Consider the following 14,622-nt stretch of genomic DNA (forward strand, 5'->3'; position numbering starts at 1 on the left):
TGTTGTTAACTAGTGTGTGTGTGGTGTGTGTGTGTGTAGGGTGTGTTCCTGTTCCACGTGGTGAACTACAAGCCCCTGACCTATAACTCAGTGTATACCTACCCCTTGTGGGGGGAGGCGCTGGGCTGGTGTCTGGCCCTCTCCTCAATGCTCTGCATCCCCATCACTGTCCTCTACAAACTACTGCGCTGCAAAGGATCCTTCACAGAGGTGTGTGTGTGTGTGTGTGTGTGTGTGTGTGTGTGTGTGTGTGTGTGTGTGTGTGTGTGTGTGTGTGTGTGTGTGTGTGTGTGTGTGTGTGTGTGTGTGTGTGTGTGAGAGAGAGACTGGCCTCACGCTTCTATGCTGAGTGGTGAGCATACTGTTTGTGTGTCTGAGTAGGAACTGTGTTTCCCTGGTGACGCACCCCCTACCTGCGTTGCCTCTGTGTGTGTCTGAGTAGGAACTGTGTTTCCCTGGTGACGTACCCCCTACCTGCGTTGCCTCTGTGTGTGTCTGAGTAGGAACTGTGTTTCCCTGGTGACGTACCCCATACCTGCATTGCCTCTGTGTGTGTCTGAGTAGGAACTGTGTTTCCCTGGTGACGTACCCCCTACCTGCATTGCCTCTGTGTGTGTCTGAGTAGGAACTGTGTTTCCCTGGTGACGTACCCCCTACCTGCGTTGCCTCTGTGTGTGTCTGACTGAGCTGACTAAACTGTAACATGCTACTATGAATATCACTGTCTGGCTCATGGTGGTGAATGTGTCACATCATCAATCAGACTGCTGAGTTGAAACTGTTTCCCACGTTAGCTCCTACCCTGCCATGTTAAAATGTCTCTGTGACTCTTGGTAGGCTTTCACACTATCACTGTCTCCGTGCTAGACTCATTTCATTCAGTGATATTTACCCTTCTCTTTCTCTCTCACTCTGTCTCTCTCCCTCCCTGTCTCCCCCTCTGTAGCGTTGGCAGCACCTGACCACTCCGGTGTGGGGTCGACATCACATGGAGTACTTGGCTCCTGAGTCTGAGGCCAAACTGCTGCCCCCTAATGGCCAGACCAAAAACACTTTGCTGTTTGAGAGTGTCATCTGACCATCTGAGCCCCACAGAATCCACCCCCTCGTTTCCCACTCAGAACCCTACGTCCCAGACACACACTCACACAAACACACATAGATACATACACACACCCTGCCTTGGCCCAGCCATAAATGCACAGGAAGGCCACTCTGAAGCCGATCAAACACACACACTGAACAGCCCTGGACCAATGGACCAAAGAAAAGATGGGACAAGAGCTCAAATACACAATCAATACAGGCTGACATTCTTTCTGTTTTCCTCTACCTCTCTCTCTCTCTCAAGGGCTCTGAGGCTCTGTGCCTCAGTGCTGTCCTTTCCTGCCTCGTCCTGTGATTGTGTTGTGATGTCGAATGCAGCTGCGATATTTGCCCCCATCCCATCCCACCTCCACTGTGCCTCTCCCTTTCTCCTCTCTTGTCTGTGTGTGTCCCTCTCCTCCCTGTGTAATGGATTCTGTGGGGCGGTTCAGTGCTGCTGACCCAGTCTGTAGTAACCCAACATACCCTGTTGATGGTGCTGAATGAGTATTACTGATCCCAAGCTGGCAAACACTTATCTGACCGTGTGTGTGTGTGTGTGTGTGTGTGTGTGTGTGTGTGTGTGCGTGTGTGTGTGTGTGTGTGTGTGGGTGTGTGTGTGTGTGTGTGTGTGTGTGTGTGTGTGTGTGTGTGTGTGTGTGTGTGTGTGTGTGTGTGTGTGTGTGTGTGTGTGTGTGACTAAAGGAGAGAGGTACTGTGCTCTATGTTATCTGTGTCCGTCTTTGACTCTGAGCTCAACCTGTCACCCGACCACTATTTTCTATCCTCCCTCATCAGTCAAACTGTTAAGAAACATCCCTCTGTAAATTAGAAAAACAGCTAAGCATCACCACTTCCAGTGTAACTAACTAACTTACTAACTTAAGTGTCTTGAGTATTGTGTGAGTCTGTGAATCAGTGTTAATATTGGGGAGGGGATTATAATCAGCATTTCCACCTTGTGTGAGAGAGAGAGAAGCCTACTGATTTAGAAAGAGAGAGAGGGAGGGAGAGAGAGAGAAGCCTACTGATTTAGAAAGAGAGAGGGGGAGGGAGGGAGGTAGGGAGGGAGAGAGAGAGAAGCCAACTGATTTAGAAAGAGAGAGAGGGAGAGGGAGGGAGAGAGAGAGAAGCCTACTGATTTAGAAAGAGAGAGAGGGAGGGAGGGAGAGAGAGAGAAGCCTACTGATTTAGAAAGAGAGAGGGGGAGGGAGAGAGAGAGAAGCCAACTGATTTAGAAAGAGAGAGGGGGAGGGAGGGAGAGAGAGAGAAGCCAACTGATTTAGAAAGAGAGAGGGAGAGGGAGGGAGAGAGAGAGAAGCCTACTGATTTAGAAAGAGAGAGGGGGAGGGAGGGAGAGAGAGAGAAGCCTACTGATTTAGAAAGAGAGAGGGGGAGGGAGGGAGAGAGAGAGAAGCCTACTGATTTAGAAAGAGAGAGGGGGAGGGAGGGAGAGAGAGAGAAGCCAACTGATTTAGAAAGAGAGAGGGGGAGGGAGAAAGAAGCCTACTGATTTAGAAAGAGAGAGGGGGAGGGAGAGAGAGAGAGAGAAGCCAACTGATTTAGAAAGAGAGAGGGGGAGGGAGAAAGAAGCCTACTGATTTAGAAAGAGAGAGAGGGAGGGAGAGGGAGGGAGAGAGAGAGAAGCCTACTGATTTAGAAAGAGAGAGAGGGAGAGGGAGGGAGAGAGAGAGAAGCCTACTGATTTAGAAAGAGAGAGAGGGAGAGGGAGGGAGGGAGAGAGAAGCCTACCAATGGAGAAAGAGAGGCGAGGGAAGGGAGGGAGAGAGAAGCCTACCAATGGAGAGCGAGGGAGAGAGAAGCCTACCATTGAAGAGCGAGGGAGAGAGAAGCCTACCATTGAAGAGCGAGGGAGAGGGAGGGAGAGAGAAGTCTACCGATGGAGAAAGAGAGAGAGGGGGAGGGAGGGAGGGAGAGAGAAGCCTACCAATGGAGAGGGAGGGAGAGAGAGAAGCCTACCAATGGAGAGGGAGGGAGAGGGGGCGAGGGAGAGAGAAGCCTACCGATGGAGAGAGAGAGAGGGAGGGAGAGAGAGAGAGGGAGGGAGAGAGAAGTCTACCAATGGAGAAAGAGAGAGAGGGAGAGCAATGTGTCTTAATGCCAAGCCAAGAGAGAAGCAATAAAAGACAAGATGGAAACTTTATTTTCTATTCTCTTTATTTGCATAGACACTACCAATATTATTCATACAAATACATGTATTAACAGATACTCTCAAAGCTCAGTCACCTCTGACGGATGCTATAGAGAGAGTGACACATTCATAGCCTGGTCTCAGATCTGTTTGTGCTTGAACCAACTACATATCATGTATAGTCAGGAGAGCTGTTTAAAGCACATAGAGATCAGCTTTGGGACCAGGCTAACATTCATACTGTCCAACAGGTAACAGGGTTTTGTGTTATAGACAGTCAGTCTCACTCCTACAAAACAGGTATTGATTAGAAACATGCTTAATTGATGATAAAACCATTATCTTGGAGAGAATGAAGAGTGCTGCTGTGCTTTAGATGTGTATTCAATCATTCAAGTGCAAGACATGAAACAAATACATAACACATACACAATAGATCTGGTCACTTGTGAGCTGTGTATTCAGGAACAACAATTGTTTACTTTAAGATATTAGAGTGTGTAGTCTTATCAATGCTAGAAACTTGTCAAATACATATTGTATTCAAAGTAGAATAACGTATCAGGTAATACACAATTTAGCTTAAAAATCTTTATGAAAAAAAGTATGTAGTCAAATGTTCTAAACATCCATTAATATTGATTTTCTTTACATCCTCGTTAGAAAAATACAAAGAGATTGGCTCTGTAACAGTGTTCACAATAGATGAAAACTATGCTCTCCCTTTGGCATTGATTTGACCCTGAAATGTGTGATTATTCATATATCTGGGACAAGGCTACGTGATGCATGCATCATGCAGTCCCCATGATGTCTGAGGGCATAACAGAGTGAATAGATGTTTTCACTCCCTTGAGTCGGCTATAGGAAAGTAGGCTGTCTTTGAATGTGTAGTCCTGCGGAAGCCTACCACTTTTCCCACTGCATTTCATATACAAGGTTCTGTAGCGTAAGTCTCCCCCCGTAATTTTTCCTCCGAGAAAATGGCTTGAATCTAGCCCTAAGGCTACCACTCTGAGAAAATGGCTTGAATCTAGCCCTAAGGCTACCACTGAGAAAATGGCTTGAATCTAGCCCTAAGGCTACCACTCTGAGAAAATGGCTTGAATCTAGCCCTAAGGCTACCACTCTGAGAAAATGGCTTGAATCTAGCCCTAAGGCTACCACTCTGAGAAAATGGCTTGAATCTAGCCCTAAGGCTACCACTCTGAGAAAATGGCTTGAATCTAGCCCTAAGGCTACCACTCTGAGAAGCCTATATGCAAACATCTGGTGGCACAGCAAAAAAGGAAAATGGGCAGCAGACGATCTATTGACTAAATTCCTCTTGCGACTACACTATATCTGACTTGGTAAATAACTTTATTTTGAGTTCATGTGGACCAAGTGACCCAGACTTGAGCACATGGACCAGGACTCGAGCACTGGGACTCAGACTTCAGGCATAGGGTCTATTGACTCGACCATTGGGGCCTCAGACTCAAGCACAGGGGACTCGATTCGGACTCAAGGTTTAGTGACTCACTACATCACTGGGCAAAACAGTCCTTGTAGCTCCTGTTCAGTCATTGGCCCCCGGCCCGTTCTACTTCTGGACATCAGTGTGACTGAGGCGTCTGGAATGTTGATAACAATGGAAATGAAGCGGCCGAGGGACGGAGGTACAACCCATAATAGTTTGCCAATACTTTGCAGCACCATCTGGTTATTGTGATACACTTTCTCACTCTCCTCTGAGATTGTGTGTCTCTGTTTTGTATCTATGTAATGTGCAATGTCTACGTAGGCTGAATTAGGAATTTACATGCTCAGATAATTCTTATAATATTATTCTTATATATGTTTGTCATACTTCTGCGGTTGGGAAGAGAATATGATCTCATCCATAAAAAGGTTGTGTCTACACTTGACACTTACATGCGATTCCTGCTATCAGAATACAATGATCGCATTGAAAAGACGGATCTAGACGCACACAAGGTCTGTGTTCAGATCTGGCTGATCTCTTCAGGAGGTGGTCAGGGATGCATTGTGTGTGGATATCTTCTGTTTGGACGCAGTCAGGCTACCGAAAGCGCATATAGTTGGCGACGTCATTAACACTCCTCCCACAGGTCTCCAGAAAATATGGGTTTTGGTAACGAAATATGTTTTGGAAGAAAGATGTTCCTAGCGTGCGAGGAACGTGTTTGCTGGCCTCATAAATGCTAGCCAGCAAGCCAATGTTTTGTTTGTCTATATACAGTGCCTTGCGAAAGTATTCGGCCCCCTTGAACTTTGCGACCTTTTGCCACATTTCAGGCTTCAAACATAAAGATATAAAACTGTATTTTTTTGTGAAGAATCAACAACAAGTTGGACACAATCATGAAGTGGAACGACATTTATTGGATATTTCAAACTTTTTTAACAAATCAAAAACTGAAAAACTGGGTGTGCAAAATTATTCGCAAAGTTCAAGGCGGCCGAATACTTTCGCAAGGCTCTGTAGTTAAGCAAAACCTTTAGCGTTGCTTGCCTGCTTGCTGGCTAGCTAGAGGTTAGCTGGTTAGGTAGCTACAGTAGTTAGCTACTGCCATCAGTTGTTGTGTTATCATATTTAGTCTATTCCACCGTTTGTAGAATGCATACTGGCATTGAATATGGCGTGAGAAAAGGGAACCCGGACACATTGTAGACAAGGTAGACACATTTAGTCAAGGTGAGGCTCTTCAGATGAGGAAGGGGAGGACCATCCTCCTCAGTGAATCTCTTAAAATAAGGAATTGTTAAACATTAAAAAACTAGACTAAATATATTCACATCATCAAATAATTTATTAATACACACTGTTTTGCAATAAAGGTCTACAGTAGCCTCAACAGCACTCTGTAGGGTAGCACCATGGTGTAGCTGGAGGACAGCTAGTTTCCATCCTCCTGGTACATTGACAAATGCAGCTCGCTAGTTTAGTTACTCAAACACCTGGCTCAAACAGAGGGATGCTATGTTAGCTTGCTGGCTATGACTATCCAACACTGGAACTCTTCCAAGTCAAGGTAAGCTTTTGGTTTTATTAATTTATTGCCACCGGGGCCAGGCGGTCTAACTGCTTACTGACTATACACTGTAACATTACTGATTGTAGCAGGTTTACTAACGCGTTAGTTCTATTAGCTATGTTGACAATAACTTATGTTGACAATATTTTAGCTGATATGGGGACAACGATGTAGGCTGAGTGTAGAGGTTATGACATGGTTTGGCTTGGAAAGGTTTATTGCCTGGTCACATACAGCTGATGTGTTCATTGAAGTCCACAAACGAAGGGAAAGGGTGAGAGGAGGAGAGTGCATAGAGGCTAGAATGAATACAACGTGGCTGCTATGATCAGGGTTGTATTCATTCCGCCGATTTTGTTGAAAAATGTTTCTTAAATGGAAGCAAACAAAACGGGATTGAAAATACCTGAATTTGTCCAATAGAAACTCGTTTGCAATTTTTGTACTAATGATTATACCCTAGATAAGCTAGATGCAGGCAAGAGTGTGCAAGGCGGTATTGAATGTGTCACTGTGTATTTTCACATTTTTCTCTCGACCTGTGTGCACCTACGTTGTCCATTTTTACTTCAGAGGCTAGGGTGTAGGGACATTTTGAGTATAATCTAGTAGCCTAAACCTATCGATGTGACCTTGAACTAGATGAATGGAATATGAATGACAGTCATCCAACATTCTGTAATAGAAATAAGGCCATGCTCATGAAAAAAATAAATGTCCGCCCTCATCATAAACGCCACTGACCGCCACTGGTGTAGATGCAAGACGCGTTCGGAATTCCATGATCAGAACTCTGATCAGAATTCCATGATCAGAATACTTCAACTGCATGAACCGTCAAGTTTAGGCATGGCAAGTTGACTAATGGCCCACTGTTTTCGTCATTTTGACATATGGACTAAGACGACACTAAATTAACAACAACAAAAAGCACTGATTTACAGTGCATACTAGAGGTATGGACTCGAGTCACACACTTGATAGAAAATAAAATGACTTGATTTGCAGCCTCAAGACTCGGGATTCGACTTTGACTTGAGATTGATGATTTGAAATTATCTGGCCAGGTTTTGTAACGTTTTGTCAATCATTTTGGAGCACAGTGGATTACTCTCCATGCAACCAGAGACAGTATCACACTTGCAAGAAAACAGATTCGCTGGTGAAACGATCACTCAACCCTCTGATTGAACCAGCGAACTGTCATTCAACAAAGATCAGGTGAGGGTTTCCACTAGATAGCACAGCCGCAAAGTCCAAATTGGCTAAAGGCCTATGGTAAAAATAATATAAAAATAAATATGCTTTATGGTCTTAATTTACATTTAGTCATACGGTTAGCTGTGTGGTTAAGGTTAGATACAAAATCAGATTTTAAGATGATAAATTATAGAAATAGGCGGGGTTTATGACTTTGTGGCTGTGTTAACGGGGTGAGCTCGTGCAGTGAGAAGGTTTTCGTGAGGTTGAAATTCAACCTGAAGAATATTCGTTTTCATACATATTTGAATGTGATATTTATACCTTTGCTTATTCGACCTGGTCACTGACATAGACCTACAGCATTACACCAAATTCGTGTTTAAAAAACGAATCAGTGTCAGAGCCGAAATGTTGTGCGTCTTGACTGTTGACCAATGACCAGTCAGCTGCAAAGGCAGGGGCACATGTCCAGATTAGTGACCGGGAATGTTCTGAAGTCAAATTGCAGGGAGAGGATTTCCATAAATAAACAGGCCTATGCAGCTCCAAAAATAGTTTGGTAATCATAAATATTAACTGTTTACTTTGCAAGCTCACCAGCAATGGGGCAAAAATTACTAGCATAGTCCAATATGTCCAACTTGCTTGAAATGTATTATTTACTTCTGAAGCTTGCATTTGGAATTTGTTTTTAAAATTCATTATTACAACATCAAGATGTGTTGTGTAGACAAAATAATGAAAAGGGATGTCTGGTAGCCTCAATAAATAGAGAAAGATTTTTTCACTTGATTTGAGACTTAACTTGAAAAAACTTGTCTCGACTTGACTTGTCCTTAGAATGCACAACTTGACTCAAGACTCGACCCCTTCTACTTGGGACTCGACTTGACTTGTCCTTAGAATGCACAACTTGACTCAAGACTCGACCCCTTCTACTTGGGACTCGACTTGAGATTGAGACCTTGTGACTAAAATAATAGTGACTTGATATATTAATGAATAGGATGGATGAGGGAGGTGACTAGACTACACGGCTCTCTCCAAGGGATGATAGAGCCAATCCCTGTGAGGTTGGGGACAGATTTGGGAGTTTTATTTCTGGAGCTATTTTGTGTTCAGTTATTAAACATAACATGAAGGAGAAACTGCCTTGGTCCAACTGACAACACCAACACCCACACCTCGGCTCAACTAACAAATGCCTCTCACACAGTGACTCTCAGTTCTGTCCTCACAATCACCTCTCACTCCCTTTCTACTCCCTCTCCATGCCTATAAATACAGATTCCTAATCATCCAGTGTTACATTCTCCCACTCCTTAGGCTCTATGAAACCTCTCTCCTGTCTCCCTCTGTTTCTCTTTCCTCTCTCCCCTTTCTCTCTCACGCCACTCCTCTCCTTTATATCTATCTATCTACCCATCTTTCTGTCTCTCACCCTCAAAGAGAGAGAGGGCTGAAGTGACGTCTTGCTGGCTTACTCATTACAGGATGTCATAAAAATCCTGTTGCCGCAGCAACGGCACCATTTATCACCATGGAAACCGACCTTCATGTCGTGGTGGTGCATTCTCCTTCGGCAAGAGAGGGAAGAGGCAAGGCGAACCAATGGGAAGCCAGGGAGCAGATGGCGGAGGGTCGTCACGAGTTAACACAGTCGCAAGTCATTATTATGGCTAAACCCCACCTATTTCTACAAACCCTAACCTTAACCCTAACCTTAAATTAAGACCAAAAACCTTCAAGGGGGGGGGATATTCTGCGTTCATGTGGCATCTGAGTTATTGGATTATCGGAAATTCCTAGTTCCCACTGGGAAGTTTCACTTGAAGGACCCTCGAAGTCAGAAACACAATTTGGAAACGTTGTTGCCGAATAGTGACATTTCACCACTGGCCTTTTCAACCAAACAACAAATCAGTTTTTTTACAACTTTATCAATATTGATAATGTAGCTACAGTAGTTTGACCATTGTCAATTTTAAGCAAAATAGCTAACTTTATTATTAATGACGTTAGCTAGCTTATCCTATTTCCCTTTGATTGATAGTGTTTTTTCGATCCCCAAACAATAGAGTTTGCAGGTCCATCTGCAGATATTATGACGTAACAACCATTCCTGGGCCGACGGAGCTGCTGATGGACAGTAGGAAAAGAGAGAATCTGTTGGTTCTGTTTATTTGAGGCAGAGATGCTCACAGCTGACTGTTCAATGCTCCGTTTATTGAGGATTCCATTTTGTAGCGATCATTTTCTATGACAGCTTAAATTGAAAGAAAATGTATTGTGATATGTCCATAGTCGTTTTGTATATCAGTTCATATGTCATGTTATTGGGACATCAAAATTGGCCTATATAGAAATGTTTCTTACAGAAGAAATATGAAAAGCATAGGATATACATAACCATGGCAGCAATTGAAAAGGAACGGTTTGGGGAAATGATTAAACCAAAGGTGAGGACACAACAGTTCATCAGACGCAAGACTGAATCCAAACAATATACTATTGATATTATGTGCATTTTACATTTACTGTACTTTGACGCATTTGTTGATTTAAAAAAAATGGAAAATACTCTGCATACATTCAGCAACATGATATGAATATTCCTGGACAATGTGGGTTAGGTGCAACATAAGACATTTTTTTTCTCCAAGCGTTTGATTGAGAGGATTAACTGGCCTCTTCCAAACGGTTTCTAAGTCATTTAAAATCATTTTGGTGCACATAGAAAGGAGGCTGAAGTGCATTCAGGTCCGTGTGCCACGGCTCATGGTTATCACCCTCTTCCATAGACTTACAAAGTAATTATAACGACTTCCGGAGGACGTCCTCCAACCTATCAGAACTCTTGGAGCATGAACTGACACCCAAATCAAAGGATCATAGAATGAAACGCATAATCTGCTGCTAGCTAGCATTGCAGTGCATAAAATGTGGTGAGTAGTTGACTCAGAGAGAGAAAGACAAAAGTTGAACAGTTTTGAACAAATTAATTTCTTTAAAAATTAAGGAGAAGCTGCAGAGAGTGAGAGCTAGCTATAGGCTTATTTCGTTTTATTTTTTAAACTAACTTTCACATACTAAGCGAGCTAATGCAGCTAGCTAGTTTAGCCTACTCACACCCGGCTCAAACAGAAAGGAATGCTTGTCAACCCTGACCATAGTTTTTTTGTATGTTTCTATGTTTTGGTTGGTCATGGTGTGATCTGAGTGGGCATTCTATGTTGGATGTCTTGTTTGTCTATTTCTATGTCTGGCCTGATATGGTTCTCAATCAGAGGCAGGTGTTCGTCATTGTCTCTGATTGGGAACCATATTTAGGTAGCCTGGGTTTCACTGTGTGTTTGTGGGTGATTGTTCCTGTCTCTGTGTTTGTTGCACCAGATAGGGCTGTTTCGGTTTTCCATGTTTGTTGTTTTGTATTGTTCATGTTTTCATCTTCATTAAAGATGTATCTAACTAACCACGCTGCATTTTGGTCCGATCCTTGTTCCACCTCTTCGTCAGAGGAGGAGTTAGAAGAAACCCGTTACAATGCTATTTATGTTAGCTAGTGCCAGTGCTCCCACACATTGGCTAACCGGGCTATCTGCATTGTGTCCACCATCCGCCAACACCTCTTTTACGCTACTGCTACTCTCTGTTCATCATATATGCATAGTCACTTTAACCATATCTACATGTACATACTACCTCATTCAGCCTGACTAACCAGTGTCTGTATGTAGCCTCGCTACTTTTATAGCCTCAATACTGTATATAGCCTGTCTTTTTACTGTTGTTTTATTTCTTTACTTACCTAACACCTTTGTTGCACTATTGGTTAGAGCATGTTGTATTCGGCGCACGTGACAAATAAACTTTGATTTGATTTAGCTGGCTAAGAATATCCACTCTTCCAAGTCATGGAAGTTATTAATTTATTGTCACCTGGGCCCGCTGGTGTAACTGCTAAACTGCTTACTGTACTGCATGATTCTAGCAGGTTTACTAACACGTTAGTTCTAGTAGCTACGTTGACTATGATGTTAGCTAATATGGTGACAACGATATAGGCTGTGTGTAGAGGTTATTGGTTATGGTATAAAGGTTTGACTTGGTTACAGACAGCTGTTGTGTTGTGCACTGAAGTCCACAAGCAAAGAGAAAAGGTGAGATGAGGAAAGCCCGTAGATGCGAGAAGGAATTATTCAATGAGCAAAATTATCATGCTGTTTGTATGTGGCTGCTATGAAAGTGAACTGTGTTTGTGTGTGATCAGGGGTGTATTCATTCAGCCGATTCTGTTGCTTCCATTTCATAACCTCTACAAGATCGGTGAGTCCCCCACGGGACAGTTGAGCTAACGTAGGCTAATGCGATTAGCATGAGGTTGTAAGTAAAAAAGAACATTTCCCAGAACATAGACATATCTGATATTGGCAGAAAGCTTGAATTCTTGCTAATCTAATGGTGCTGTCCAATTTACAGTAGCTATTACAGTGAAAGAATACCATGCTATTGTTTGAAGAGTGCACCGTTATGAACTTGTTATTAATAAACCAATTAGGCACGTTTGGGCAGTCTTGCTTCAACATTTTGAACAGAAATGCAATGGTTCATTGGATCAGTCTAAACCCTTGCCCGTACACTGTGGCCAAAATCTAAACTGCACCCGGGCTGGAATAATACAGTATGGCCTTTCTTTTACATTTCAAAGATGATGGTACAAAAAAATACATGTTTTTCTTTGTATTATCTTTTACCAGATATAATATGTAATATTCTCCTACATTAATTTAACATTTCTACAAACTTCAATGTGTTTCCTTTCAAATGATATCAAGAATATGCATATCCTTGCTTCAGGTTCTGAGCTACAGGCAGGTAGATTTGGGAATGTCATTTTAGACAAAAATGTAAGAAAAAAGGGGGTGGATCCAGAACCAGACAGGGATAGACCTACTTGAATTTGTCCAATAGAAACTCTTGTTTCTACTGTTTGGACTTAACAGCACTATCAACAAGGCATGTCCTACAGACCCTAGTTTTGTCACACCTGGTCTACTCTTCAGTTGTCTGGTCAGGGGCCACAGAGGCACTTAGGAAAGTTACAATTGGCTCAGAACAGGGAAGCACTGTTGGCCCTTAAATGTACATGGAGAGGTAACGTTTATAGTATATGCATATCAATATCCTATGGCTCAAAGTGGAGGAGAGATTGACTTCCTCACTACTTGTTTTTGTAAGAAGTGTTGACAAGCGAAATAAACTGAGCTGTCTGTTAAAACTACTAAACTACTACAAGACATGCCACGAGAGGTCTCCTCACAATCCCCAAGTTCAGAACAGACTATGGGATGCGCACAGTACTACATAGACATAGAGCCATGACTACATGGAACTCTATTCCACATCAGGTAACTGATGCAAGAAGTAAAATCTAAAACATTTAAACTGATAAAAGTACAGCTTATGGAACAGAGGGTACTGAGAAGCGTTGGGGAGAACAGGCTCGTGGTAATGATTGGAGCAGAATTGGTGGAACGTCTCAAATACATCAAACACATGGTTTCCATGTGTTTAATGCCATTCCATTTACGCCGTTCCAGCCATTATTATGAGCTGTTCTCCACTCAACAGCCTCCAATGCTGTGAAGAGACACACACACAGGTACAGACACACGCATATGCACACACTCTACACACAGGTACATTGTAATATTGTTGTATGCTGGTATTATACATTTTGCATTGTAGATATGTAGTGGCGTAATAATGTTATATGATGTACTGTGTGATGTAAGTGCCTTAATGTGTATGGACCCCAGGAAGAGTAGCTGCTGCCTTGGCAGTAACTAATGGCGATCCCTAATAAATACAAATGATATATACCACAGGAAGTTGGTGGCACCTTAATTGGGGAGAACGGAATCGTGGAGGTGACTGGAAAGGAGTTTGTGAAATGGTATCAAGTACATCCAACACATGGTTTCCATGGTTTCCAGGTGTTTGATGCCATTCCATCTGTTCCGTTCCCGCCATTATTATGAGTCGTTCTCAGCCTCCTGTGATGTATTTAAGCAAAAAGGCATGAGGGGGTGTGGTATATGACCAATATACCATGGCTAAGGGATGTTCTTAGACACGACGCATCGTGGAATGCCTGGACACTGCCCTTAGCCGTGGTATATTGGCCAGGGTAGGCCATCATTGTAAATAACAATTGGTTTTTAACTGCCTAGTTAAATAAAGGTTTAAAAAATTGCCTTGATGACAGCTTTGCACACTCTTGGCATTCTCTCAACCAATGGTACGCTCCGGTACCGCTTGCCGTGTGGTAGCAGAGAAAACATGCGGTAGCAGTCAAATCGTTTCAGTCTCCTGAGGGGAAATAGGTTTTGCCCTCTTCACGACTCTTGGTATGTTTAGACCATGATAGTTCGTTGGTGATGTGGACACCAAGGAACTTGAAACTCTCAACCCGCTCTACTACAGACCCGTCAATGTTAATGAGGGCCTGTTCGGCCCACCTTTTCCTGTAGTCCACGATCAGCTCCTTTGTCTTGCTCACAATGAGGGAGAGGTTGTTGTCCTGGCACCACACTGCCAGGTCTCAGACCTCCTCCCTATAGGCTGTCTCATCATTGTAGGTGATTAGGCCTACCACTGTTTACCACTGTTCAAACTTAATGATGGTGTTTGAGTCGTGTTTGGCCACGCAGTCGTGGGTGAACAGGGAGTACAGGAGGGGACTAAGTACACACCCCTGAGGGTCCCCAGTATTAAGGATCAGCGTGGCAGACGTGTTGTTGCCTACTCTTACCACCTGGGGGCGGCCCGTCAGGAAGTCCAGGATGCAGAAGGAGGTGTTTAGTCCCAGAGTCCTTAGCTTAGTGATCAGCTTTGTGGGTACTAGGGTGTTGAATGCTGAGTAGGGGTTTCTTTGCAGCAATTTGACCGTGAAGGCCTGATTCACACAGTCTTCTCTGAACAGTTGATGTTGAGATGTGTCTGTTACTTTAACTCTGTGAAGCATTTATTTGGGCTGCAATTTCTGAGACTGGTAACTCTAATGAACTTATCCTCTGCAGAAGAGGTAACTCTGAGCCTTTTTTCCTGTGGTGAGGCTCATGAGATCCATGTTCT

At 43.3% G+C, this 14,622-nt stretch overlaps 1 protein-coding gene across 1 annotated transcript in view; it reads left to right on the forward strand.

Annotated features, from left to right (window-relative positions):
* Positions 1–3,731, forward strand: part of si:ch211-117c9.5 (sodium- and chloride-dependent creatine transporter 1) — a 45,755-nt gene extending 42,024 nt beyond the window's left edge. Inside the window, exons 13-14 of the mRNA XM_064956468.1 lie at positions 40–210; positions 947–3,731. Coding sequence (XP_064812540.1) covers positions 40–210; positions 947–1,078 — 303 coding nt within the window. The 3' untranslated portion in view covers positions 1,079–3,731. The remainder of the gene's footprint in view (positions 1–39; positions 211–946) is intronic.
* The last annotated feature ends 10,891 nt before the right edge of the window (positions 3,732–14,622 follow it).

The sequence above is a fragment of the Oncorhynchus masou genome, chromosome 33 (assembly GCF_036934945.1).
Source record: "Oncorhynchus masou masou isolate Uvic2021 chromosome 33, UVic_Omas_1.1, whole genome shotgun sequence".
NCBI classification, from domain to species: domain Eukaryota; kingdom Metazoa; phylum Chordata; class Actinopteri; order Salmoniformes; family Salmonidae; genus Oncorhynchus; species Oncorhynchus masou.